Genomic DNA, 27573 nt, shown 5'->3' with positions numbered 1-27573 from the left:
AAGTCTACCAATAGTAAGAAGGCACATCAGCTGCTCCAAATATGTGGAAGAAACATCATTTACCGAACCCAATTGTGTAAAAGACCTCAGTGTTTATGTTGACAATAAACTGAAGTTTTTGTTTCAATATGAGAAGGTGACTCCTGTAAATAAACTGGTAAAGCTTATACTGTCCAAAAATCTTACTCATATCTAGATGGTGCTCCCCCACTTTGGGTACTGTACTGTCTGTCCTTTGATTTGGTCTCTAGGATATGATAAAGATTGCCAGTTGATTGAAAATGTCCAAAAGAGCACCATCAAACTGGTGCCTGCATTTAAGAACTTCTCATACTTAGAGAGGGTAGAATGCCTTCAAATGCCATGTTTAATAGCACTTTAGTAAGTCAGTCTCACTAAAGGTTACAGCCTCAAGTTAAAAAAGTCACAAGTACAAAAAACTATCAAGAGTGAATTTGAAGTAAGAGTAATGAACTCTTGGACTAACCTGACACAAAATGTTGACAACACAGACCATGAGCTTGGTTAAGATAAAACTGGATCAACACTGTGGCAAATGAGCAGGTACATTCAAAAGCCTGTTCATGCTGAGCACTTGCTAACAGTGCATAATAGAGAAATGACTAACTGCCTAAAGAGCCAACAGTGGCACAGAGGATATGTAAGTAATTAATATAGTATTTACCAAGTTTTTATTGCAACCAAACTGGAACCACATGACAAATATTTTTAAGACTAGAAATTGTTCATCACCTCTCTGAACTGTCATACACCTACCCGGTATGCAATTTATAAAACTAAGAAATCATAAATTTTGAGATGAATCAGCCTGAAGATCAAAAATGTAAAATAGTATGTATTGTATAGTTAATGTTAAATTTATGCCATCTTTGCTCAACAAAGAAAGTTTCACTTACATGAAAGCTAAAAAGTGAAAGCTCTGATTTATTTATAACTGTTGTGCTAAAAAATCCAAGATGAGACTTTTAATATGATACATGAGTTAATTCTCATTGATGACCTGAATGTTGTTTAAGAAACACATTTTTTTAGCCCATGCCATCTATTCTTTGATAACTACATTTAAGCCATGATAGATCACGCATCTAGAATTTTACAGTGTCTTCAGGGAAAAGCTTACTGACAAAAATCCTGGGTGGTATTGTATAAGAAAACTGAAATAAATCATGTTTTTAGCAACACTACACGCCACAACCACAATAAAAGCTCAAGGGTCTCTTTATATAATTCATTTTTTAAATCTTATTTAATATTGTATCTAGAATTAGAAAAAATATTTATGAGACTTAATGAATTACCCTTCCACCACCAGTGCATTATACTGTAGTAGCACTATTATACAGTACGTAGTAGACATACATAAAGCTGTGAGTATAATATAAGACAAATGGAATATCTTCAAAGTTCATCTTTAGAGACGACAGATTCTGGCAAAACAAATCTGCCAGCAAACAGAATTAGTCCGGATTGTTGATCTCGTATGTAGAACAAGAATGGATGGTCAGCAATAAATTCGACAGGGATACGTAAACATCTGGCCATCATAATCATACCTGAAGAAGGAAAAATAATTAAAACATAAAACGAGCAGAGGAAAATTCTACAATTACCTTCGGTCCTTAAAACGTGACCTTAGGAAAACTTGGCTACCGCTGTGTGAGTACAGTACAGTACAGTACAGAACCTGAGAAAAATATCTTAAAAATAATAGTGTATTCAAGAATTAAGAAAATTAAAAAATTCTCATATCCTTTATCGTCCTTTGTTTTCCCGAGGTGGGGCTATATGTGAGCGTGTGGTTACACCCCAAATTTGGATCACCGAGATGTTTGAATGGGGTGGGAGATGCCCAGCTGTTCAAATAGGAGGTGGAGAAAGTAATCTTTGTCAAGACTGCAAACATCTCACCTCAGACTTCATTTTGCTACTGTTGGTGTTTCTCGTGATGGACCTTTGTCAAATGATTTGCTTCACTCTTGCATTAATCATGTCGCTCAATATCAAGAAACAAGTTATTGCAATTGTAAAACTAGCAAATAAGAGAAGAGTTTATATACAATGGGTGACCTGGTAACAGACATAATGTTTCTTTCTTAACTCTATTTTCTATTTATTCTTTAATTTACTCTATTTCTTTCTCAATATTTTCTTTTTATTTCTTTACATGATTTCTCATACCTTACCTCATATTCATATTCTTATTTACTTAAACAATTATGGAGGGTGCATGACAGAGATTTATCAAGGGTAGATGCTCTCCGCAAAGGCAAATATGCAGTGGATCCCTAACTTAATGGCTCGTGTCGTTGGCGTTTTACACCATCGTCAGAATTTCAACCTTAATCAAACTGGTTGTTAAAAATTGCCAGTACATCCATATATGTAACCGTTTTTATGATAAAAGTAACATTTTAATATTTAGTGTGATTTGTGCCTTGTGTGATACATTTTGTTATAAAGCTTCATGCAAGATTCAAGGAGAACAGAAGAGCAAAGCGTACAAATAATGCTACCAGAATAATGACCTCATTAAGGCTGGACAAATCTACCAGTGAACAGTATCAAGCCCGAGTGATTGTCCCGGATGAAGAAGCAGAAGGGATGATCAACCAAAATTATTATATCTGGTCGGTAACAAAGGGTTTGCAAGACAGAAGCTGAAAAGAGAAAAAGTTAATTTTATTTATTTTTATGGAAGAAGGATTCATATTCAGGCATCCCCCGGGTTACGGAAATTCACTCTTACGGATTTTGTGAATTATGACCAATAAATTCGGGATACGGACAAAAAATTCGCCATTACGGAAATTGGGTAAATTTTATTTATTTTTTCAATACTATTAAAAAAAATTCACATAAATTATAAAATTTATTTAGTGTGGAATTGTTGGTGGTTGCTACAATACTGTACAGGGTGAGGCAGGAGCCAGAAGTACCCCTCCGTCTCCCTCCTAGTAACTCAGATTGCACCACCTTACCTCACCACCTCACCTAATGCAGCACTCATCATCATTTGTGGTAAGTTAAATTCAAGTGCTTTGCATATTTATTACCATATTATATTACAAAATAATCAATGTATGTGTTAAAAAAAATTATTTTCATTCATAAATGTCCTTGTTTTACGTGTTTTTTCCGAAAATATTTCCTTGGGAACGCCTCTCCAATCATATAATGGAAGTCAATGGGAAAATTGATTTTGCGTTACGGAATTTAAAATTACGGAAAAATTTTCAAGGACACATACCTTCCTTAACCCGGGGGGTGCCTGTACTGTATTACAGTTGGTGTACAGTATAATCCCACTAACAAAAATTTTGTTTGAAAGTCCTGTGTAGTACTGTACAGTATACCCTTAAAGCTAGTGGGGGTCAGGTAAAATGGATCCCATGAGAAAACAAAATCCTCGAATTTATCATGCCGGTTCCCAGAGTGTGCAAAATACAGGTCACATAAATAGCTATACTGTATGCATGTGTATAACAACATTATGTACTCATATCCCTTAAACTACAAGGGTTTAAGCAGCGCGGCCCTCGCCTCTCCACGAATTGCACTAAGGGTTGCACGGGGAGCAAGGGAGGTTGTGTACTGCGTCTGACAACTTCCACTACTGGCTGTGAGGGGTCTATGATCTTTACTGCTCTCCGCTCTGCCTTAGGGAGGGAGGGAGGGGGTAATGCATGGTGCCATTGTTACATATAATGAAACTATAACAGTTGTGGAAAATCATTTCAATACTCTAATGTGACTTAGATATAAAGAAAATATGTAATACTATAAAATAACAAATAAAAAGAGCATGGGTGTGTATTTTGTATGGGAGGTGATCATAGGTGTGGAAGCAGTGAGAAGTTTGCTAATAGTGCATCTGGCAACAACTGGTTAGGCCTATTTCAGTTTAAATGCCACCACACACCCAACTCTGCTATAAGTATACCTGAACACTCACCATTCATCCTGGATCTTCTTGCTATGATGACAATGATGATTAGTACAGCACCCATATAATGAATGAAGAGATGATGATGGACATAAAACATACCGGTAATCATAAACATGAAATTACATGATTAAATATCTGTAAACATTAAATAACACTTACTGTACTGTACTGTATTGTAGTGTTGACTCCTTTTGATCCCTGGCAACTCTCCCTCTGCCATGTGACCCCCTGCTAACTCTCCAAGACATAGGTAAGGTGAATGATGCTGATGCTAATGATGATGTTTCATGATACTGTCTACTAAGTATTCCAAAGAGTAATCTCCCTATTAACCAGAATCTTCAATCCTTGGAACTTTCCATTAGTACCTGGATTTATTATTTTTTTAGCATTCCGAGGAAAATATCTCCATTCTGGGCATTCAAACAAAATTCTGAGAGACTGCACCATGTGCCGAGCACGTGGGTTAATCAGACTCAGAGTGCTTGTGAGCTACAATTGGCTACTATTGTCATGTGACTGCACGGGATGCCTATAGTCCAAGAGCAATGGGGGTTTTAATCACCCATCAAAGGCCACAAGGTCTGATAGTATTTTTGAATTGTACTTTATATAGTTATGTCAAAACATCATTACTTAATTGTCACAGCCTGGACAATAATGTATGGGAGAGGGTTTAAGATCAGTACTGTACTGCATCATGGCGTTTTTGATGATGCTGCAATATAACTTTGCTTTAATCACAGATATGGTGATTTATTTGGTACACAAGTGTCAATAACAACTTGGAACCAAATTTGCGAACTTTAACATAACATCATCATCCTGGATGAAAGTGAGTCAGGATATATCCTAGAAGTAAAACATCATGACCTGCAAGTGAGATGCAGGGTTCACATTTAAGTGCTTTGTACTGTCTTTCTTCAGGTATTACATGAGCTTTGACCTCATAGATTTGGTGGAAACATATATGAATTCCTAGGGGAAGAAGTCTGGGCATGAAGAATGCCTTAAAGTTTCACTGCTTAGATGCTGGGAAGAGAAAAATTAGAACAAACCTGTAGCTGCAGCAGCTTCACTTCCCTGCTCATTGACCTCCAGGAAAGCCTTGTGAATTACATTAGAAACATACAACTCTTTGGTGCCTGTTATTCCAGACAAGTCACAACTGTTTTCATCAAACAGGTCCTTCATACCCATCTGAAAAAGAGAGAAAAAAGATGAAAGTTTCTGAATTAATCATGAAGTTTCTCATTTACACTAGGTGAGGATGTCCCCTCCCACGCTACCCCCCCGCACTGGGAGAGCTGTTTACGATAAAAATATCTGAGACTGGGGCACTCCACCAGGAGGTGTCGAACAGTCAATGGGTCTGCTCAGGTGGTACGGTTAAGCAGAGAGAATAGAAATTGAATGAATGATAAAAAGTAGAATTCAAGTTGAGAGGAAAATAAATATTACACATACCCAAAAGCAATTCTCCTCCAAGACTACTTACCTCACTCAAGTGATCAACCAGATCTAAAGATTCCTCCAGCTTGAATTTTGGTATGTATACATGCACCTCCTCTTTCATTAGCTTCTTGTCAATTTCATTCAAATCTGCTGCAGCCAGTTTGGCTTCAACCTCTACTAATCCATCACGCTTTTCAGGCAGCACAAACACCATACTCAATCTTGACCCCTGAAAAAGTATAAATACAAAAAATACAAAATGGTTAAAGTTCAAGTCCTGGTACATGTATCAAACTTCCCACTTTCTGATTAGCCCAACCACCTATTTTTTCCTGATGAATACAAACAGTTAAGTTACTAAATACTGTAGAGATTTATACTTAAAAATCTTATCATAACAAAGAACACTCATTCTTTTTCTGCATTATCTGATCTGTACTATATTTAATGATGCTTTTGACATATCAGTGAGTAGAAAAACACAATGTTGAATTGCAAAACTTTGCATTTATTTTCCAGCTAAAACCACATAAAAATCAAATTCCGAATCAGCAAAAAATAAGTATACTGTACTTAAGTGCTGTACTGTACACAGTTTTTTGTAAGTACAGTACAGTACTGGGGGCCCCCCAAATTCGCGGGGGTTAGGTTCTCAAAATGGCAGTGAATGACCAAATCCGCAAATAACATTTGCGGGACCGGGGGTGTACATATTTACTTGTGTAAAATTTATATTCCCTTTATGTGTTTGCCCTTAGGACAATTATTTCTTTTACCTGTGTTGTATAAATGTGTGTGTGTGTGTGTGTAGACACACACACACACACACAAAACACATACAAATAATAATACTGTACCCTGTAATGAGAAAATACTCTCACAAATAATCAGGGTTTTTTTATTAAAAATGTGAGTCTACCCTCAAGTCCATGCTTTATTAATAAAGTAATAAAGCACGAACTTGAAGGTAGACTCTCACATTTTTAATAAATTTGCTTCTGATTATTTGCGAAAGGATTTTCCAATCATTATTTATTTGTCTGTGTTTAGTGTGTGTGTGTGTGTGTGTGTCTACACACACACACACACATATTTACAATACAGGTAAAGGAAATTACTGTCTCTAGAACAAATGGCTCCCTGTTCCAGCTGCGAAAATGACGGCAACTTTAAAACTACCCACAGACATTCTTGGGTACATCGAGGGTGTCATCCGCGAATAATAGAGGACCGTGAAATAAAAATCCGCAAACTTGGGGGGCCCTTGTACCTTATTTCACGACTTATTCTGAGCAATATATAAACCACTAATTATAATATTTTATCATAATATTACTGGCAGCAATTCAATAATGTGCAGTGAGCTGGTACACAAGAGGTGCAGTGGTGTAAATAGCAGACTGCAGGATATTGCTGATTTTAACCCTTTTGATATGGGTTGCCACTTTTGATATTCTATTTAACTAATGCTAGAAAACTTCAGTCAGCAAAGAGCCCCTTATACCCAAGGGGTTAAGTGTGGTTTTTGTGGCATTAGGAAGGCTGGAAAAACTTGACAATGGGGATAGCTATATGCTTGGATTGTGTTAATGATCAGCGCTGGAGGTGGTGCTAAAGCTAACTCAGTTGTATGAGCCTGAAGTGACTGGAAAAAGGAAAAGTTTAGGGAAATGTTGCCTTTATTGACAGCAAGAGAACCTTGTCTTCAGCTTATGTAGCTGGTATAAAGCCTAGTACACATCTGTTGACATGTCATGTGACACGGGAAGTCTGTCTGACAGTGTCAATCAGGCTTGCAGATGAGTTGTACAAACCAGCAACTATCATTCGTTGTCTGTCCATGGTGTTGAAAGCAATGGCACCAGTTTATGAAAGCTGCTACGTGGAGTGTGGTGGTTGATTGTGCAATAAAAAAGAGAATAAGAATGAAGAAAAGAACATTGTGATATAAACAGTGGTTAATGAAGAAGCACTCCAAGGGAAGTTTTAAGCACATATTTAATGAGCTTGCTTTTGAAAGTGATAAAGATTGTTAAAATTATGTCAGAATGCCAGAAATGGTCCTTTATTCTATGCTTGTAGTAAAACCGCTAACAGAAAGACAGGATACTAGATTCAGAGAGAGTATTTCAGCAGGAGTACATCTCGAAGCTGTTTAGTATCTAGCAACTGGATGCTATTAAGCAAGTTTGCAATATTCTACATGCATTTCTAAACAAAGTCTGACTGCAATCATTCCAAGTACTCAAATACTCAAAGACAACTTCATCCTGCATGGACACTGCGAAAGTGGGTGTACAGATAACCTCTCGCTGTCGAGCCACTGACAGTTGTGGCGTCCTGATCGCGTGGTGATCAAACAACAGAAAAACCATCATTGATCAGGCATGAACACCAATTTGTGTCGGAAAGTGGCTGTTTGACAGTCACGCCAGATGGTATGTTGACATGTGTACTAGGCTTAAAAAGAGTGTTGGTGTAAAACAGTGAAATGAACAAATATGATATATGTAGATTACAGTGACCTGAAATGAAAATGGTAAGATGGATGTGTAAGGTAATGTTGAAAGACAGGAAACTCAGTTAAGAGCTAAGAGGATGGTTGGATATTGAGGGGTACTGACAAGGTTTAGCATAGAGTAGGCTGAGATGGTTTGGGCATGTGAAGAGAATAAAGGAGACCAACTAGGTCAAGAGATGCATGAGTTTCAATGTGGAAGGGAGGAGAGTTAGGGGTAGGCAAAGAATGAGATGGGGAGATTGTTAGAAATGACATGATGGGGGAGGTTGCAAAAGATCATGCAGCTTGAAGAGTTGCAATCAGGTGACATGACAAACCCACACAAGAGTGAAAAATGGCTGCAAAATGATGATGAGGATGAAGATTCCCATTTGACCCCACTTTGGGTACATCCATATGACAGAAATTGCTCTACTAAAGGTAAATTAGATTTTGTTGTAGCATTCTCAAGAACAACACTTCATTCCAACAGGTTTAATTAACAAAAACATTTAAGAAATTACAGTAGTTCTGCTGACCAGATAAGACATCTAACTGACTGATGGCTGCAGTTGAACCCTTTAATAAATCTGGTTGTCCTATAAACTCAATTGTCCTATAGGATGAAGTCTTATAAGGTGATATAATAACAGCTCCTGATTCATAAATGTAGGAAGAGGAAGTTATATTCTTATCCATGTCTCAAATTACATTCATGATATACAACAACATCAACAACAAAAGAAATACTAACCTTATAGTCCATTGCCAGAAGTGTTGCTCCAAGGTCTTTGTTGTGCAACATACGAAAATGATCCTTGATGTGCATCATTGGCACCTTGGTGCTCTCACTACCTGACAACCAAAACTCTTGGTCCTTTGTTTCTGATTCCTTAAACTGATGCTCCCACAGTCCCTTAAAGTAAACTGCATTGACCAACACCATTCTTGTCAATGCATTTAAAATCCCTGCAATAATAAAGAGAGTTGTATGATATATATATCCAATTAACTGTTAAAATGTGTAAAACCTAATATACTTTAATGTCCCAGGGCAACAGTAAGGACAAAGACCTCTGAAAATACTACGACAGTAGATCCATTATTAAAACACAAATTTTTTCTCAATATCTATCACCATAGCCTGAATAAGTTGTAATAAAATCGTCTGTATCTTGGTGCCATAAATTATTTATACTAGAAGCTCTAAATCACAGCACCATATCAGTAGAGGCTGAAAGAAATGAAATCACTGTGAATTCTGCCTGGTTGGCTGTCTAAAGCAAATTGAAGGAAGAAAATCATACCCTTTGCAAATTCATCTGAGGATTGCTAGTAAAGGCACCTGCAGCAGCTACCTGGGGTGTATCTGTTGCAACCTTTTGAAAAGTCCACATAAGTGTCCAATAAGAAGCTACATCACCCAAAAGGAAAACAGTGTGTAATAACATACATGCCTCTCACACCTTTGTTCTGGGGTCAAACCTAGCTCAGGTCAAAGGAGAGAAGGGTGTTATCCAGTGTGACTCTGCCAAACAACTCAAGTTTGATCAAAGTGTACTACAATTTCCTCCTGTACTAACAGTGGACAATGAAGGTTGTAAAAAGAGTACAGACCAACTGCTTACTAACTAGTAAGCTGAAAATAGTGAAAAAGATCAAATAAGATCAAATAATGACAAATAATAAGCATTTAAGACGGAAAAGAATGAACCAAGATTCCAAGATGTTAACCAAGAAATATGGAGCTAGAGAAAAGAAAGAAAAAATACAGGAGGTACTTTATTTGTGTTGGGGAGGAGTTTCTAGATAACATGAATTAAGCAAAACATGATAAATCAAACCTTATTTAACCACTGAAAAAAATACAGTGGGGTATGCTGTAACGAATCTAATTGGTTCTAGAACCTTGTTCGTTATAGCATTCGTTCGTTATAGGATTAATTCGTTCCAGGCCCCCAAATACAACCACTTAACACTGAAAAATATAATATAAAATTGTAAAAATTGTAAAAAAGTGCATAAATATGCATCTAAACCCCTGAAATAAAGAACATCATTAATACTTGTAATAAAAAAACAATAAATTATTAAAAAAATAAATAAATAAATAAAAATTTTTAAATAATGTTCGTTGTAGGAGTTTCGTTCATTATAGCATTCTCAATTTTATAGGTAAAACTGTTCGTTATAGGAATATTCGTAGTAGGATCCGTTCGTTATAGCATACCCCACTGTACTAATTCCACAGGGTCTTTGGGTCAAAAATTAAAAAAAAATAAATAAATAAATAAAAATACCCTGTAAAATAAAACTAATAATTAAATAAAAATAAATACACATATATGCACAAAACACAGCTTGCAGGAAAGGTTTCCACAGTTGAACCCAAGCCAATAATCTTTCTTAATGTCTTGATATACTACAGGTACCCTCGAGATACGAACATTCATGATATGAAAATTTGCTTATACGAATTACCTAAATTGATACAACTATTTCAAGAAACGAAAGCTTCCCCAGTTTATACGAATTTGGGTCTTGGCAAAAATTCAAATCGCACGCCCTAGGAGTCAGCCACATCCCCCTACCAGGCTGAGGTAGGAGTTATGTTATGATTATTTCTCAACTCGAAATTTTATGTATATAAACATAACTTTCTTCACATTTTATTCATTCAGTTACATACACACACAATCCAACATGAAGAATGTGTCAAAAAATGATTATAATGTCACAAACACAGAGGGAATACAAATTTCTTACATCCCTGGGAATCGTGGGATGGGAAGGGGGGTGCAGCGTCGGGGTGGTGTGAGGTAGTGGTGGTGATGGTGGGTGGTGTGAGGTAGTGGTGGTGATGGTGGGTGGTGTGAGGTAGTGGTGGTGATGGGTGGTGTGAGCTGAGTTATTATTATTTTTCAACTTGTAATTTCGAGAAGATGCTTTTTGAACTCGTATTTTTGGGTAGATATAGGTAATTTTCTCCATTTTTTTTCTTTTTACTCTGTTACATGCATACAGTACACACTCTTTATACAAAATGTGCAAAAAATAAAATATAATTATCATAAGGCTAATGTATGTACAAAATAAGAATTTTAATATTTCAAATCTGGGAATAATGACACAATATCATCCCTCATTCCTCTATCAGTACTATAATTCTATCACTAAAGCAATACCTACCCTTCCTCACCATTGGATGTTGGCCTCACTCTGTAATCAATTATCACCTCATTTAATTTTGTTATAGCTTTTTACTGTGCAACAAGTGGAGTACTGTACATGCAGTCATGACCATAACTAATAGCAGAACAGTACTAAATATAAAAATAAATACTACAGAGCAAAATTTCTGGAAGCATTTTACCAGCCGGGATAAGATCCTCGATGCGGGAGTTGGTTTCTTTTTTCACAACCGTGTTTATCTCTTGCCGTACTTCTTCTCCTTTGGCAAAGTTTACATTCTTCGAGGAGCTGAGGTATTTTTCCTTCAGGATGTTGGAAAAGTTACTCAGCACAGACATCTTGTCAGAAACATATGCCATATTGGAGGTCCTGAGTTCATAGTGAGCTACTTCAGTCTGCAAGAGATTTACACAAAGCTAAGCAATTCTACCTGCTGACTCATAAATCTCAAAGTCAAAAAGCAAATTCATTGAATAATCAGTTTTGCATTACGGTATTTTCAACATTAACTTAAGTCCTATTATTTTGGAGTGTTTTTAATTCAGAGAATGTCAGACAAATTTTGGGATTCCCACCTTCAGATCTGTAACAATATCTTGAAAAGCATTATGGATTGCTTCATTATCCTGGGACAAATGCATTACAGACTGCATCTCTTTCTCAGTATTACCATCTGCCCCAGCATAGGTCATTCCCAGGGCAGTCATAATACTGAAGGGTGAGAAGAACAAATTTCCAGAGCTTTTCTGGGCCAGTTTCTGTGAGTAAGAAAAAAATTTAGTTATAGTTAAAAGAATTTTTTTTATTTACTTTTAATTTTTTAGGGGGAATAGCCCACCCGGGCACAGGTCATCGACCCACAACGGGGGCTTGGGGGTGAAAAAATTAGAATAGAAAGAAATTAAAATAGAAAAGGATAGGGTTATATTAATCTACACCACGAAGATGCCGGAAAACCAGCTTTTTAAAGCGAGACAGATTGTATGAGAATGGAAACACAGCAGAAGGCAGAGCATTCCACAGTTTGGCTGTGTGAGGAAAGGAGGATGCACTATAACAGTTTATTCTAGTGTGACCGACATCCACAGAGAAACGGTGGGCACCGCAGGCAGGACGTGTGCTACGAGCCCACTGCCTTGCCGGCGGTACACAGGATGCCAAATCCACCGAACATTGTCTGTTAAAGTACCTGTAAAAGAGAGAGTGTGAAGCAAAATTGCGGCAAAGAGAAAGGGAAGAAACACTGTCAACTAAAGGGGGAGAGTTAACAAGACGAAGTTGCTTTTGATGGCTTAATAATGTAAAGCCAAACATCTATAATATGTTATTAATTTTGTAATTTGTTTATGTCATCAATGACTGGTGACTGGTGAACAAGAGAGTGTGAATTACAACAGCTTACTAAAAATATAAAACCAAAAACTGAAAATACTCGTACACAAAAGGCTTTCTGGAAAATTTTTGTTGTGTAGCAGTTAAGGACGAAAATAAAGCAGGGGAGGCATTGTTGAATTTGGGAAGCATGAAGGTTGTGTAAAAGTTTCCGAGTACCAACACAGGAAGTTAGAGCATCCTGCGACACAAAGGATGAGGGCATGACAGCTGGCACATCTGATGGTAATGCAGTACAGTACTGATGTTTTCTTTCCACATTAGTTTCTCATCTGTAATAATGCCAAGGAGTTTGGTGGATTGCAGAACCTGGAGGGTGTTAGGATCCAATGAGATAAAAGGAGGCATAACATGGTCAGTGGAAATACAGTATAAATGTGCATAATCACATGGCAGAATTTCAATTCTGGGAACAGCTTAGAGTGGACTGCGGGGCACTGGGGTCAGGAGAAAAGTTGTGAACACTGATACAAATGGTAGAGTTGCCAAACATACTTCCAAAAAGAATGAGTACTGTATCCTTCTGGGCATCATTAATGAGGTTGTAGATGAGTCTCATTTTTCTGCCCTGGGAGATGCCAAAAGAGTGATAAATATGTTATGGGTGACTAATTCAAAAGCTTTGGTGTTATCTATGACATGAGAGGTATGTGTATGCATGCATCGGTATGAATCATAGCTTACACACTTGAAGAATAAAATGCAGGGCAATTAAAAAACAAAAGTATCTAAAAACTAAGATCATAACTGGATAAAAATATGTACACACCCAAAGCTAACATTTCAAATAAAAAATGTGAAAAGGTCCTCCCAGGGTATTGTCACACAACAAAAGGTTGCTTGAACACTTTCTATGTATGCACATGGTACAGTACAACAAAACTGTTTCTGTGAGAGTGTCAGAGGTTTGCATGCTTACAAGGACTATGTACAAGAAGAAATTTGTCCCTTATGTATGCATATACAGTACTGTATATGTATAAGTAGAATGCTTATGAATTTCTGCAAACATTAGTTATGAATGCTTCAATTACCGGTACAGCAACTCATATGTTACTCACCATATATATATCACGAGTAAAGTTATTCTGACTGGCAGCAAGGGCAGTGACATTCTCCTGGTGTACATAAGCTGGGAAGCAAGGGGCCTGTGTGGCAACTGCTGCACGCTTCATCATTGCAAGGATTAAAAACACAACCAAGAACAATCTGAAAAGACAATCGCGCTTATTAGTTTCATGGAATGACACTGAGCAACAATATTTTACTGTTACAAGGTACCTTATCTTATTTTGGAACCACAATAAGTACTGTATAAGTATAGCACTACTTATTGTATGGAACACAATGTACTAGTGATATCCCCATTAGCCGGAATAATTGGTGCAGAGCTCTTTTATTCCGAGGATGAGAGATTTCACCATGTTGAATCCACCGACCACACACACACGTCTACACTTTAACACCTCCAAACACACACTGTTGATTTGAACTTGGTGTATAATGACGCTAAGTTTCAGCCATCAACTAGCTGTGCCTATGACGTCACTCTCAAAGGTCACAGTGATTGGCTTAGGGCCCATAGGACAACACATAGCGCTATAGGCAGCTTGGTGCGGGAACGGTCATGGCATAAAACTGAATTTATATCTAATTCACAAAAACATGACATTATATACTGTACTCTAAAAACACTATCACAACCCCTCTCCCTCAACAGCAAATGCTTAAATTCACGCTTCAGATTTCACACTTTAAGGGGAGAGGATTGACAACATTAAGTGGTAAACGCAGGAGTGGTGCTAACTGTATATTTCAAAGATCGTGCTTTACAATGTGAAAGGGTGTACCGAGACCCTTTGGGCTTCTTAACATAAGCGATGAACAATTATTGAGGATCTACATACAAGTATTTCCTCAATGTTGAAATTTTGAAGCTATGAAAGGAATTACAAGCTATTTAGGTCATAGGCTGTACAGACCCCCCTTTTCATCATAAAATTCAAATACTTTTCTTTAATGCAGTACTGTACCCAGACGTTTTTTTACCGCAAAAAATAATTACCATTGACCCCAGAATATCTCCTAATATCAAGTGCACATGGCCTTAAAACGCTGTGCTCGCCATGTTCCCCCACCCACAACTTATTGACCCCCCTTCTGATATTCCTGGATCCGCCCGTTAGGTTTATTTTATGTGAGTGCCAGGAGAACAGGTATTATATAAATCTGTGAGGGCAAACTTTTTCGAAGTGAGAGTTGTGAACTCTTGGAACAATCCACCAGAAAGTGTTGTGGCGGCACCGAGTGTGAGCTCTTTCAAGACCAGACTTGACCAATACTGGAGCAGGTTCAGGTACTTTCAGGAGCCGGTGCATGCCCAGTACTTGCCAACAGTGTGTAACAGAGACGTGACCGATCGCCCAAGTGGCTAACGAGCCGATCATTTGATGAAGAGGATAAAAGAAAAAGAAAAGTAACAGAGACGTGACCGATCGCTCAAGCGGCTAACGAGCCGATCAGTGGTGAAGAGGATAAAAGTAAAGTAATGGAGACTGGTGTGGTGGGTATATTATTCCTCTCCTATTGCTTTTATTGGAGTTATTAATGTCGCGTCTCATGATATTGCACATAATAGTTTATTATAATATAGCAATGACGATTCTAGGGACAGCTCATGCCATTCACCACAACCTTTAGCTTTAACTTATCCGAGGTTATGACGTGGTAATACGGCAACCGTTCGGTCACCACACCAACTACAACCATGGAAGACCAATACAGTAACGCGATATCTCCCAACGAGGGCAATTCGTTGGCATAGGTAACGCCGGGTTAAGTATCAGCGAGATCGCAAGGCAGATGAGAGTTTCGAGATCGCCAGTACGAGCAATGACAGCAACCTAGGCATGAAACGCGCCCTTTAAATCACAGAGTCACGTTAAAACTGTGGGCCCGTAGTTCCACCATGAAAGCTGTGTAAAATATAGTAACATTTTTGTTTAGTTTGTGGGAAATAGGTAATAAGTGTAAATAATGCCTTGAGAATTTTTTCTTGCCAGACGTCCTTAAATCGAGCCACGTAAAACAACTAAATTGTAATTTAAAAGTATTCAGTATCACATTTTCAATATTTTAAATCGAATTCAAGAAAAATTTGTATTTTTCTTGAATTCGATTTTCCTAGATATTTGTTTGTTTTCGAGCACTGCCAGTGTTTACTGTGACGGCCGAGAAATGAGTCAGTCAAATGACGCATTGGTTGTTCATGTGTACTGTAACAGGACACACTCAGAAACATGATAATCCTTAAAAAATGTTACAAGAAATAACACAAAATGTACTAATGTGACGCCGCAAATAAGACCTGCTAATGTTATGCTTGATTTAACTCTCAGATCAATATCATAGTTAAAGTACAGTATATTAAGATGATGTTGTAAATTGTGTTTTAAACTAAAAATAAATAAATAATCACTAGCTAATATTTTTGTAATAAAATTTGATAATGAATTTCAACGCTCGCTGGCATTAGAGGGGACCCTAGCGACTGACGGTTCAGAAGCGAAGAGGATAACGTAATTAACAAGGACACTGAATGAGATGTAATCGAATATGAACTAAAGCAAACATAACCGATAAATTATAACAAGTTAACACTGACCGTAAACTTAGCTGACGACCGCCGCTGGTGTAGTGCTCAGTGCTCCTGTCACGGCACCGCTTCTTCGACCGACAAGCGGCTCCAGTGGTGCCACATATCCACTCATACTCCCCAAGCTTAAATGTTAACTATAGCAAAATGAAATATACGAAATATATGGTTTATCTCAAATACATGCATGTTCAGTGATAAAAAAAAATGAAACATGAAAATTAAAATTAAAAAGGGTAATTATTGTGATAAATAACTCTAAGCGAAATATCTTGACCAAATATTACTATGTCAAATCTGCTTCCCAACTACCCCACAAATTAATTTTATGTATGCAATTAGTTAACTCCAACTACTTCAGAATGGTCATTACTAAAACGATAAATTGCAAGATCAAACCGATATCATGTTTATTTGCCGCCCATATGGTTATAGCCAGTTTCCTTGGACTACCATCGACAAAATCGACTTAATGTTTCCTGATGTTCACCAATGATAACTTGTGTGACTATTTTACTGCAAAAATATCCACATGCTTCCCAACCAACATGGTGCAATCTTATTTCCTCTTACAACGCCCACCTCGATCACCTGCAACAGGTTGCTATGGTTATTCGATGCCACATCTTGTGATAATATACAATATAACAAGACTGGAAACAACTTATTTTGCATGTTATAAGTATGGTATGTAGCTAATATGGGAAAGTTAACTGAGAAGATACCTGATTTAGTCGTAAACACGTAAAGTTACTCATATAACTGTTTATTTACGAAAAACTAATGCTCTATGACAACACTGTAAACACATCCTTGTAAGGGGAGCTGCGGAATGTAAAGTATTTCATCGCAAAACACAAGTCTGTCAACGATTTTATATATAATCATTCACTGCTAATTACAGGATACACAAAGTTCAAATATTTACTGAAAACCCAACATGCAAAGGTCATCGATGATGCTTACTCACTGAATACTGGTAAATTATTCTATAACTGGGTGAATTCAGGGAAGGCTGTTATCAAATAAGCACAGGTGTGGAGTTAATTACATCCTGGTTCATGTTGGTGACATTTACCACTACCATATTTGAGCTGGCAGATATACTCGAGGTGAAGCCAAGATATCCATCTCAAAATGGATTTCATATTTCACTTGTAGGAGCATAAACTAACGTATGTTTATGAAGAACCAAGTGCAAAGGTGTACAGTGAACAATAAAACGATTTTCCCAGCTTTGTCTGATGAATTTTTCAAAGCTGGCGAAACATGTGAACAGTTGGTGTGGTTGACTGGGTAGCATGATTCATCTGAGACGAGAACCCCTCTCCATACACAACATCCTAAAGTAATTAATGTGATAAATGATATATTTCACAGTCGTCATAAATGGAAAACAAGGATACCCTGGAGACTACGTATCAGTCCTCTCTCCAGGCCCGCCCACTGTTCAAAAGTTTCCCAGTGTCGGAAGGCTCGAGTATTCCGCCTCCACGATGCATTCATGTTCAGTAAAATTGACAGGATAGTTTTTGTTGTTCTATAACTTTCGCCACTTATCAGCTAACTGGACACGAAGCAGAAAATTAAACAGTAACTACATCCACTACACTACCACACACATACTACATCCACTACACTACCATACACAAGCTACATCCACTACACTACCATACACAAGCTACATCCACTACACTACCATACACAAGCTACATCCACTACACTACCATACACAAGCTACATCCACTACACTACCATACACAAGTATTATGTATTATGGGTTTCTCCCTTATATCTCCCATGAAATGGATTATCTGTCAACATACCTGACGACCATAAATGTACTGTACTGTAAAGGGGCGGATCCAGGAATATGAAAAGGGAGAGGGCCAAGAAGTTGTGGTTACAAGGCGAGCACAGCGAGCCCACCAAGCTTTTTTGGGGGGGGGGGGGGGAGCTGTAAGGCACCCCCCAGAAAATTTTCTGAAATCTGACCAATATTATGGGCATTTTGAGGCCATTTTAAGGCCATGTGCACTTGATATTAAGAGATATTCTGAGGTCAATTGTAATTACTTTTTTAATATACAAAAATGCCTGAGTACAATACTGCATTAAAGAAAAAGTATTGGAATTTTCTGATGAAAAGGAGGGGTCCGGACCCCCAGGACCCCCTGGATTCGCCCCCGTCTTTTGTTACTTAAAACAGGTGACCTGACGAGATCAAAACACCATGTTGTGGTCTACCTGACCTGAAAAGTCATCTACCAGGTACAACCGTGACCTATAGAAGAGGAGGTCATCCTACACCTGACCCAAAATGCAACTCAGCTTGTGCATAACTTATTCTGTACTGGTGTCCTGTGTCACATAGCGCCCGTTAATGTGTAGTGTTTGGGTGTAATTCTTTGTTCAAGTCAGATGGAAATATACTCATACATTTCCATACATTTCCTAAGGATGAAGAACTAAGATATCTGTATTGCCCTTCATAAAAATCAATACATGTATACATGTATAGAATTCCATGCATGTTTACTACCAAATATAACCAGCCTTCATATTCTAAGAAAACGACTCATCAAGTTGATACAGTACTGTAATACTGTGTCTCCATTAACCAGAATACTTCTTAGCCGGAACTCGACAAAAGCCGAAACGATTTTCTGAGGTTGAAAATCAGGCGCATTTTCCAGAAAATTCTGAGAAAAATTCCGGAAACTCCCAATTGTTTTTTTTTCCAGGTCTGGGAGCAAATTCAGAGGATGAAATAATGTGTCACTCTGGAAAATTCTAAGAAAATTCTAGAAACTCTCCAATTTTTTTTCTGGGTCAGGGAACAAATTCCAAGGATGAAATAATACTTTTACTTTTATCCTCTTCACACTGATCGGCTCATTAGCCGCTTGGGCGATCGGTCACGTCTCTGTTACACACTGTTGGCAAGTACTGGGCATGCACCGGCTCCTGAATGTACCTGAACCTGCTGCAGTGTTGGTCAAGTCTGGCCTTGACCAACACACTTTCCAGAAAATTCCAAAAAACTTTTCCCAGTAGCCGGAAAGATTCCGGGGATGGGTAACTTTTTCTGAGTTTGAGAGAGCTGTCGTGTTAACCGGAAATCTCTAATTCCTGGAAGTGCTCTGCACTAATTGTTTCAGTTAACGGGGGATATCATGGCACTTAACTATAGGCCGGATCACTCTTGTCAAGTATTTATTACTAATGGCTTCTGTCAATTCACATCAGGTGTGGAGGCCAAAGCCGGCTTACAGTAGTGTACGGTGAATAAAAATTGCTCGAGATGGCTTCTACTTACAAAAGCATAGTAGTATCAATAAATTCTTGGATGTTAATTGGTTAGGTCACTTTACTCGGTGTGGTCTTACTTTAAAAATTTAAGCACCAGATTTTACAAGATATGAATTGACAAATTTTCGTAAGTGGTAAGTTTCAGTAATAGTGGAGGAGACGGGTAGCAGCAGAAAGAGCCTATGAAATTAAATAGTAATTTCCACAGGTGTTGTTTGAGTGATAGTAATAAAAATGATGACTTTTTCCTCTTGATTTCAATTTTTTCTTCATTTTTTCTATCTTCCGTAGAGGACAGAGTATGAAAGAAGAGGGAAATAATGGGGTAAAACATGGTGATTTCATGTCTCTATGTTCAATAAAATTTTTATTGTAAATAATCTGCCGTCAATTCTCCTGTGACGCAGATTATTCTCGTCCACTTTTAAACTACAGTATAAATTGGTGACGGTGTCTCACATTGAGAGTTTTATAACAAAACAAATTGGCTTGGTTGTATTTTCCTTTAAATTTTATATGCGTATATATACGTATATACTCCTTAGTCTATACCCACCCCTGAAGATGTGAATTACACGAAAGCGCTTGAGAACTTCGTGTTTTCTTGTGGTTATCAGCATATATATATATATATATATATATATATATATATATATATATATATATATATATATATATATATATATATATATATATATATATATATATATATATATATATATTTACATTTTCTGTTAATTATCATTGGATTTGAAGTGAACTGTACAGTATGTTCCTATACAGTACTGTAATTATTGTTCTTCCTTTTACATCCATAAAAGAAATAAAAGTACACAATGCAGCTTCAAGAAAATTGCTTTCATAGGGACCCCAGAAATGAAAGTAAGTTCTTTCAGCTAAATATGCAGCAAGTTCAGGGGGGCTCTTCCCTCGGTTAGGCAGTTACGTAAGGTTAGATACGTCTCGTTGGGTTAGATTGGTTAGGTCAGGTTCTGTTAGTTTCTGTGCATCGTCGTTTCCATTTTCTTGTTTATTTCAGGCAAATAACTTCTCAAGAAATTGTGGTACAATTCCATAAGTTCTTTCTACTGCTAACCATCTCCCCCAATAATTCTTTTGGTAATGGTGGAGCAGACGGCCAACACCAGGAGTTGTTCGATGTCTTTCATTTTTTCCACTGATGTTCTTTGGATGACAGTAAATAATAAAAAGATAAAACAATACACAGAACCTAAGAGAACCTGACCTAACCGACCTAACCAAAGGAACCTAACTAACTTCCTAGCTGGCAACTTACTTTGATATCTGGTACGCATCAATGAAAGCAGCTGTTGGTGTACCTAAAATTAATCTTTACCTCTGACCTAACCAACCAGAAAACCTATCCTAACCTAACCCACCAGAGAAATCTGACCTAACACCACAACTTGGTAGTGTTTTCCTCATAAATTCCAGTTTATTTACCAAATGGTCGAGGTAAGAAGACCAGTGGGCTGTGTAGGATCCCTTCATTTGATAATTTGGTCTATAGTTTCGGTCATCCCTTTGTTTTTCCGCTGCTATGGGAAGTGTTTTGAATGATTTGGATCTAACCTAACCTAACCTAACCTAACCTAGCCTAGCCTAACCTAACCTAACCTAACCTAAATTCTTAAGATTCCCCAGATAACCTAAATGATAATAATACTGTATTACTCACCTAAAAGTGGAATTATATAACACACAAAGTGTTGGACTACAGTGCTGCCGACGCGAATGCCACCTACAAAGAGTTCCGTTACGTGTCATGAGAGTTACATATAGATATTAGATAACACACTTAAGATAAACTCCGGTGTGTGTGTGTGTGTGTCACCTCCGGTGTGTGTGTGTGTGTGTGTCACCTCCGCCCCCTTGGTCTGACTCTGAACCCGACTACCAGGTGTTTACGTCTCGAATCCCAACGCAGATGAAACCTTTGTACTTTTATCAAATAGCAATAAAATTATGGCTTCATACAAATACCTTAAAATATTAGGTGAATCTAGATTAATTACTTTTACTCTCCGTTAGTTTTTATGTACTACTGGGTTTAGGAGGATGACGTGGTTCGGGTTCGAGTATAGGATTCAGAGTGGCCGAAGCCTTGAGCTCCTGACTTATTTACAACGGTTTGTTATTTTTCTCAAGATATTTTCCTGTAACAGAAAACCAAAAGTTTAATATGGTAGACTTCAGGTTTTAGGGTATAAGGAATTTCTGTTGATTTTCTACATTATGAAATGCAAAAGGATGCACCTAGATTGTACCAACTGTAAGGAAACATGTTACATGTCCAAACGGGACGAAGACATGTCAATAATTGAGACCAAAATAATGTGAAAAGGATTTGGGTGTGTATGTTATGACACTGAAATTAAGTTCTGTGAGAAGAAGGCAAATCAAACATATAATATACTGAATTGAATTGAATTGAAAAAGCTTATTTAGCCAGAAAAACACAGATACTGAGTGGATAATAATAACAATATGAACATGGCTGAGCCAGTTGAGAACCTGAGCTCTCTTTTACTTTTATCCTCTTCGCCACTGATCGGCTCGCTAGCCGCCCGGGCGATCGGTCACGTCTCTGTCACGCACTGTTGGCAAATACTGGGCATGCACCGGCTCCTGAATGTACCTGAACCCGCTCCAGTGTTGGTCAAGTCTTCTCTTGAAAGAGCTCACACTCGGTGCCGTCACAACACTCTCTGGTAGATTGTTCCAAGAGTTTACAACCCTCACTCCGAAAAAGTTTGCCCTCACGGTTTTCCGGACTTGCGGCTTCTTCAATCTTGAGCTGTGACCCCTTGTGGGGCGAGCGTCCGCCAGCTCCAAGTAAGGACACTCAACTGAGTAGTGCCCCTGAGATGCTTATATACCTCAACTAGGTCCCCCCTTGCCCGTCTGTAGTATAAGCTAGGCGTTCAGGCGCTCCAATCTCTTTTAGGCACCTAATATATACTATTTTTTACTTTACTATAGTAATATGACGTATGCACGAGTTTGCGTCTCCCTCTTTCGTTGCATTATATATTTCCTGAATTATAATTAAGTGAAGTGAAGTCTGCCAACACATGGAATACAGTCAAGGAACTATAATTTTTACCCTAGCTTGTGCGAAATAAATCCTTTTATTTCATTAATGGTATCAAGGGTGATGCTGTTTTGTGGATGTAATTCTATAGAATTTAGTTTGCGGTAACCAACTGTTGCATCTTTCAGTCAAAAGGATTATTCCTATAGTACAGGGAACAGTTAAGATGAGCCTTGGCCGCTCTGCTTCACTCACTATGAACATAACATAACTATGGCGTGATATACAACAATGATCTACCACAGTAGTGACGAGAAACAAATTCATCATAGTGTTTGATGAGGCACAAAACAGTAATTCTATAAAGTATGAATTATATCATACACCAGTGACATATAATATTCTCATTTATGGTGAAAATACCAAAGGAAAAAAATAACGAACAGTATTTTCACATTGTTTGCTTGTGTTCGCATGGTCTGTTTACAACTGGCGGGTATGATAAGTATATTGTAAGGGTTAGGGTATTATATGCCCTCCATAATATACATGGTTTTGTTTTGTGGTTGGTATATACAGTGTAGGGTAAGAAGAGAGACTGTTAGTTACCACACTGCTGCCCGAAGATGTGTACCGTACTGCACGTCTGTTATAACTATTATGACAATTTTTCACACTAACTCATATATCTAGTTTTCACATCATAAACAAGTGCTTCTAATTTTACGTTTGTGCTATGTAACTGCATTTCAATATACTTCAACCTTTCTATCTCCAGGTCATGCTACGGATGAGTGAACAATCGAGGGTAATGTTCCGCGTGGAGATAATTTTGCCTTTCGCTAATTATTCTGATATAATAATGACGCCATTAGATATGCAAGATGAGACCCGCCCGTGCTGGTAGTATATATGGCAGCCAGCAGAGGGCGGCGTGGTCTAGTTAACACCTGGGAGCCGTCACTACGCCAACTCGTCATGAAGGTACTGGCCGTTACTGAGGCAGATGGGTCATGATGCCTGACTCCTTGGGTATGTTACCCCTGGCCAGCGTAGACATACTCAAGTTTTCAGCTGTAGCCATGCCTAGGTGATCAGCTGTAGCTATGCCCAGGTGATTAGCTGTAGCCATGCTCAAGCGTCCAATTGTAGCCTTGCCCAATTGTTCAACTATAACCAGGTGTTCAACTGTAGCCATGCCCAGGTGTTCAACTGTAGCCATGCAAAGGTGTTCAACTGTACCCACGACCAAGTGTTTAGCTAAAGCCATGCTCAGGTGTTCAGCTGGATTTATCACCACCAATAACGCCCTCCATCACCACCACTAACACCCCCATCACCACCACTAACACCCCCATCACCACCACTAACACCCCCATCACCACCACTAACACCCCCATCACCACCACTAACACCCCCATCACCACCACTAACACCCCATCACCACCACTAACACCCCCATCACCACCACTAACACCCCATCACCACCACTAACACCATCACCACCACTAACACCCTCACCACACCACCATCACCACCACTAACACCCCATCACCACCACTAACACCATCACCACCACTAACACCCCATCATCCACCACTAACACCCCATCACCACCACTAACACCCCATCACCACCACTAACACCCCATCACCACCACTAACACCCCATCACCACCACTAACACCCCATCACCACCACTAACACCCCATCATCACCACTAATACCCCCATCATCACCACTAACACCCCATCACCACCACTAACACCCATCACCATTATTACCATAAAATCTACATAAACACACAACACTGATTGACAGAAGGATACGGCAGGTCAGGTTATCTCTAATCTGCATGTCAATCAACCTAACCTAACCCAACCTAACCAAACCTTAGTCTCGGAAACACTAGTACAGATATTGACAATATTTTTCCTCCCCCCAGACAGTAGCGGTGGTGGTGGTGGTGTCGGTGGTAGTGGCGGCGTGGGCGACTCCTCAGTTCACCAACGCTCCCACTCAGTACAGCTTCGAGTGGGGAGTCAGCGATGAAAACTCGGGCAACTTCTACGGTCACCGTGAGCAAAGGGACGGAGCCGGTACCCAGGGCAGGTGAGTCTACGGTCACCAGGAACAAGGAAGAGCATGAGTAGCCCGCGATGAGGCACCGTATTAGAACCATTTGTTAATATCTTAGGTCGCTCATGTTGAGTCGCTGAGGTTCCCTTATCACTGTTGTCCACATTCAGTCATCCGCTGTCACTGTACTTGACCTTGTGTGAGCTCTGTCAGCCAAACAAATTGATGGAGCCTCACGTATTATTAAGTTAAGTCTTCCTGGAACAATGACACAAACACAGAGGTTAAAGAAGCGTATTGTGTGTCATGTGGTTTAGGGGTTACGACACAGAGCAAATTATGCAGATAAACTCGATTCAAATTATAAGGAAACTGCATCAGTACTAACCCTAAGATAACGAAGGACGTCATGAATAAAGTCTGTTTGATCATATATGTATTGATTTTCACAGAGGTAATCATAGCAGTAAAAAAAACAAAAACTTGTCCTTGTTTCGATAATCCAAATAAATGATAAATAAAACAAAACAGAATAACACATCTAAAAACGATCGTAAGCTTCTTGTTTACAATCGGTTAAAATATAAACGTCTTGTTATCTTCCAGGATCCAGCTCTCTCTTCTTCCTTCCTCTTATATAAACACTAGGCCTCAGCCTTGATAATTCACGTCTGTTTATTATTCTTCAGATTCTTCCATTTATCATACTTCTCTAGGATCTAAAGTCCCATACATTAATACATATTTTTTTTAGTCATAATATGCAGTATTTAAATGACCTCTTCATTTATTTACAGTTACTACGCAAAACTACCAAACGGTCTCTCTATGAAGGTTCAGTACACCGTAGACAAGAGTGGTTTTCGCCCCAGCACCGTGACCACTGAAGGCCAGACTCAACGCCGCAGTGTAAAAGTACAGCGTCCAACAGCACCCCGATCTCACCCACTTAGCCTTACAAAAGACCCAATCACCGCGAGACAAGCTATCTCCTCTGTCCCTAACCCAGCAACACTACCAGATCGTCGACCTCAACCACCAGTTCGTCCAATCGTTGTCCCAGGTTCGGTCACTGGTCCTTTCACCTCTCAGCATCAGCCCAGCTCAAGCCCAGGGGTAGTATCAAGTTATGCTACCGTTCCACCTTTAACTGTGGGGCAGGGAGTAGTCCCCACTGGCTCCCGCCCTCCAGCAAAGTCTCTTTCAAACACCAAGACAGGATCGTTCTCTCCCTCCGGCTCCAAGATACTCCGAGACGCTGATAATATAAACAGGGTCCCTTCCAGCCTCATCCAGCCAACAATTCACTCAATTCTCAAGCCAAAGTTAGTCCCATCCCTTTCTTTCCCAACAATAAGTGTTTCTCTCCATAAGCCAAAAGGATTTATACCCAGTCCTCACCCACCAAAAGATCACACAGTCCACAAGCTCTCAGCTCATCTTCCCGAGAGAGGTGTTTCTACCTCCCTTTCAACATCCGTTCCTCCAGCTACTCTTTCTCCTAGACGAGAGGTTCGTCCCCAGCTAAACTCGCTTGACTTAGGAAAATTCTCTAAACATGAGGAAATTTTACTCCCAGAAAGTTTCACAGCTTCTCAACCACGAACACTGCAGCCTTCTCAAATTCCCACAGCAAGTCACTTTACCCACGAGAAAGGTGAGCTCCGACCAATTCGTGTGTCCAAAGAGAGCAAGTCTGGCTTTAAGTGGATTGATTCCCCATTCCATCGCCCCCGTGAAGTAAATATAATAACAGCAGCTCCTCCCCTACCAAATTATGATTTTTTATTATTAGCCGAAGCAATGAAAGTGTCAGACGGCCGTGTGATATAGAATTATTCGTGGTTCTTGTATCACACTATTCGTCTACGCCTACGTCTATGTCAGAGTTGTGATGACGTCACGGAGCTCTTTTCAAGTACAGCTCTCTTACTCATGGTTGCCTTTCATACTGTTTGTTTTTGTTATGTTTCTAATTTAGTTTCTTTTTTGTTTTGTTGACTAATAATTATTGTATATTAATGTAAATAAATATGCTACCTACCCCTGATGTTTGTGGTAACAAGGTTTTATTTTAATCTATGTAAGGGGGTGTTTCTGTACAATAGAATACTTGTGATTAAGCAGTAACTGAAGGAAATATATCAGAGGCATTATAAAACAGAAAAAGGCCCAGTAGTAACCAATGCTCTTTAGAAACACTCAGGCGAGTCACCAGAGAAGTTTCTTATAGTGTTCGTCTTCGTTTTACCTTAAAGTGTTACCGATGAAACCTGACCAATGTCCTGGCCATTTTGAGGTCATGTGCACTTGATATTAAGAGATATTCTGAGGTCAACAGGAATTAATTTTACTCTACAAAAACGCCTGAGTACAATACTGCATTAAAGAAAAAGTCTTGGAATTTTCTGATGAAAAGAGGGGTGTCCGGACCTCCAGGACCCCCTGGATCCGCCCCTGTAATTATTATTAAATACACACATGTCCAAACACACACACACACACAGTACACACACACACACACATACAGTACACACACACACACACACACACACACACACACATACAGTATACACACAGTACACACGTGTGACCGGGCGTGTGTGTGTGTGGAGAGGAGAGGAGCCGTACCCGTGAAGAGAGTACACGCGATGGGTGGAGCAACACGCCACAGGTACAGTACATTCACTCTCTCGCTCTGGGCCAAGTCGGGACCACTTCCTAGTCGTGTGGAGTAATACTGACGCACACACACGCACACACACACACACACACACACACACACACACTACAATTAGCTAATCCTCACTCACTCAATGGGTGGTTGAATGACGGAGTACTGTAAAGAGTTTGTGTGCAGAGTAGCTCAACCTGACCTTGAGAAAGTTCTGGGAAAAATCAGTTTCATAATGGCGGGCCAACAGACACACTGTACCTGACAACGTTATCACATGAAGAAGGACGTGC

General features: G+C 38.9%; 2 protein-coding genes across 4 annotated transcripts; one reads left to right on the top strand and one right to left on the bottom strand.

The window, feature by feature from the left end:
• Positions 1–677: 677 nt before the first annotated feature.
• LOC121854181 (leukocyte elastase inhibitor-like) lies at positions 678–21353 on the bottom strand. 3 transcript variants are annotated; one of them, XM_042348648.1, is made up of 9 exons: positions 21173–21353; positions 13568–13715; positions 11690–11872; positions 11296–11509; positions 8677–8891; positions 5466–5651; positions 5026–5167; positions 2547–2678; positions 1439–1574 (listed from the first exon to the last, which is right to left on the bottom strand). In XM_042348648.1, the coding sequence occupies exons 1-8, from the start codon at positions 21259–21261 to the stop codon at positions 2551–2553; spliced, it is 1305 nt and encodes a 434-aa protein (XP_042204582.1). In that variant the 5' UTR covers positions 21262–21353; the 3' UTR covers positions 1439–1574; positions 2547–2550. The 3 variants fall into 3 exon arrangements, with proteins under 3 accessions (XP_042204581.1, XP_042204583.1, XP_042204582.1); XM_042348647.1 differs by lacking the exon at positions 2547–2678 and having other exon boundaries at positions 678–1574; positions 21173–21352; XM_042348649.1 differs by lacking the exons at positions 2547–2678; positions 21173–21353 and adding an exon at positions 16171–16330 and having other exon boundaries at positions 678–1574.
• Positions 21354–22479: 1126 nt separating this feature from the next.
• Positions 22480–26618, top strand: LOC121854180. The gene is made up of 3 exons (XM_042348646.1): positions 22480–23512; positions 24473–24639; positions 25404–26618. Exons 1-3 carry the CDS (start codon positions 23441–23443, stop codon positions 26437–26439), a joined length of 1275 nt encoding a protein of 424 aa, XP_042204580.1. The 5' UTR covers positions 22480–23440; the 3' UTR covers positions 26440–26618.
• The last annotated feature ends 955 nt before the right edge of the window (positions 26619–27573 follow it).

Source organism: Homarus americanus, unplaced genomic scaffold (assembly GCF_018991925.1).
Source record: "Homarus americanus isolate GMGI-L3 unplaced genomic scaffold, GMGI_Hamer_2.0 scaffold46577, whole genome shotgun sequence".
In the NCBI taxonomy this organism is placed as follows: domain Eukaryota; kingdom Metazoa; phylum Arthropoda; class Malacostraca; order Decapoda; family Nephropidae; genus Homarus; species Homarus americanus.
The sequence above is the reverse complement of the archived record's forward strand: the minus strand, read 5'-3'. Positions and strand labels throughout refer to the sequence as shown.

Coding starts and splice junctions, on each gene's coding strand:
- LOC121854181 (XM_042348647.1), bottom strand. CDS start 21,261: ATGACACGTAACGGAACTCTTTGTAGGTGGCATTCGCGTCGGCAGCAC. Junction 8,892..11,295: donor CGAGGATCTTATCCCGGCTG/GTAAAATGCTTC, acceptor TTATTATTGCAG/GGATTTTAAATGCATTGACA. Junction 5,168..5,465: donor TGGTTGATCACTTGAGTGAG/GTAAGTAGTCTT, acceptor TCTCTTTTTCAG/ATGGGTATGAAGGACCTGTT.
- LOC121854180 (XM_042348646.1), top strand. CDS start 23,441: ATGGCAGCCAGCAGAGGGCGGCGTGGTCTAGTTAACACCTGGGAGCCG. Junction 23,513..24,472: donor TACGCCAACTCGTCATGAAG/GTACTGGCCGTT, acceptor TCCTCCCCCCAG/ACAGTAGCGGTGGTGGTGGT. Junction 24,640..25,403: donor GGAGCCGGTACCCAGGGCAG/GTGAGTCTACGG, acceptor ATTTATTTACAG/TTACTACGCAAAACTACCAA.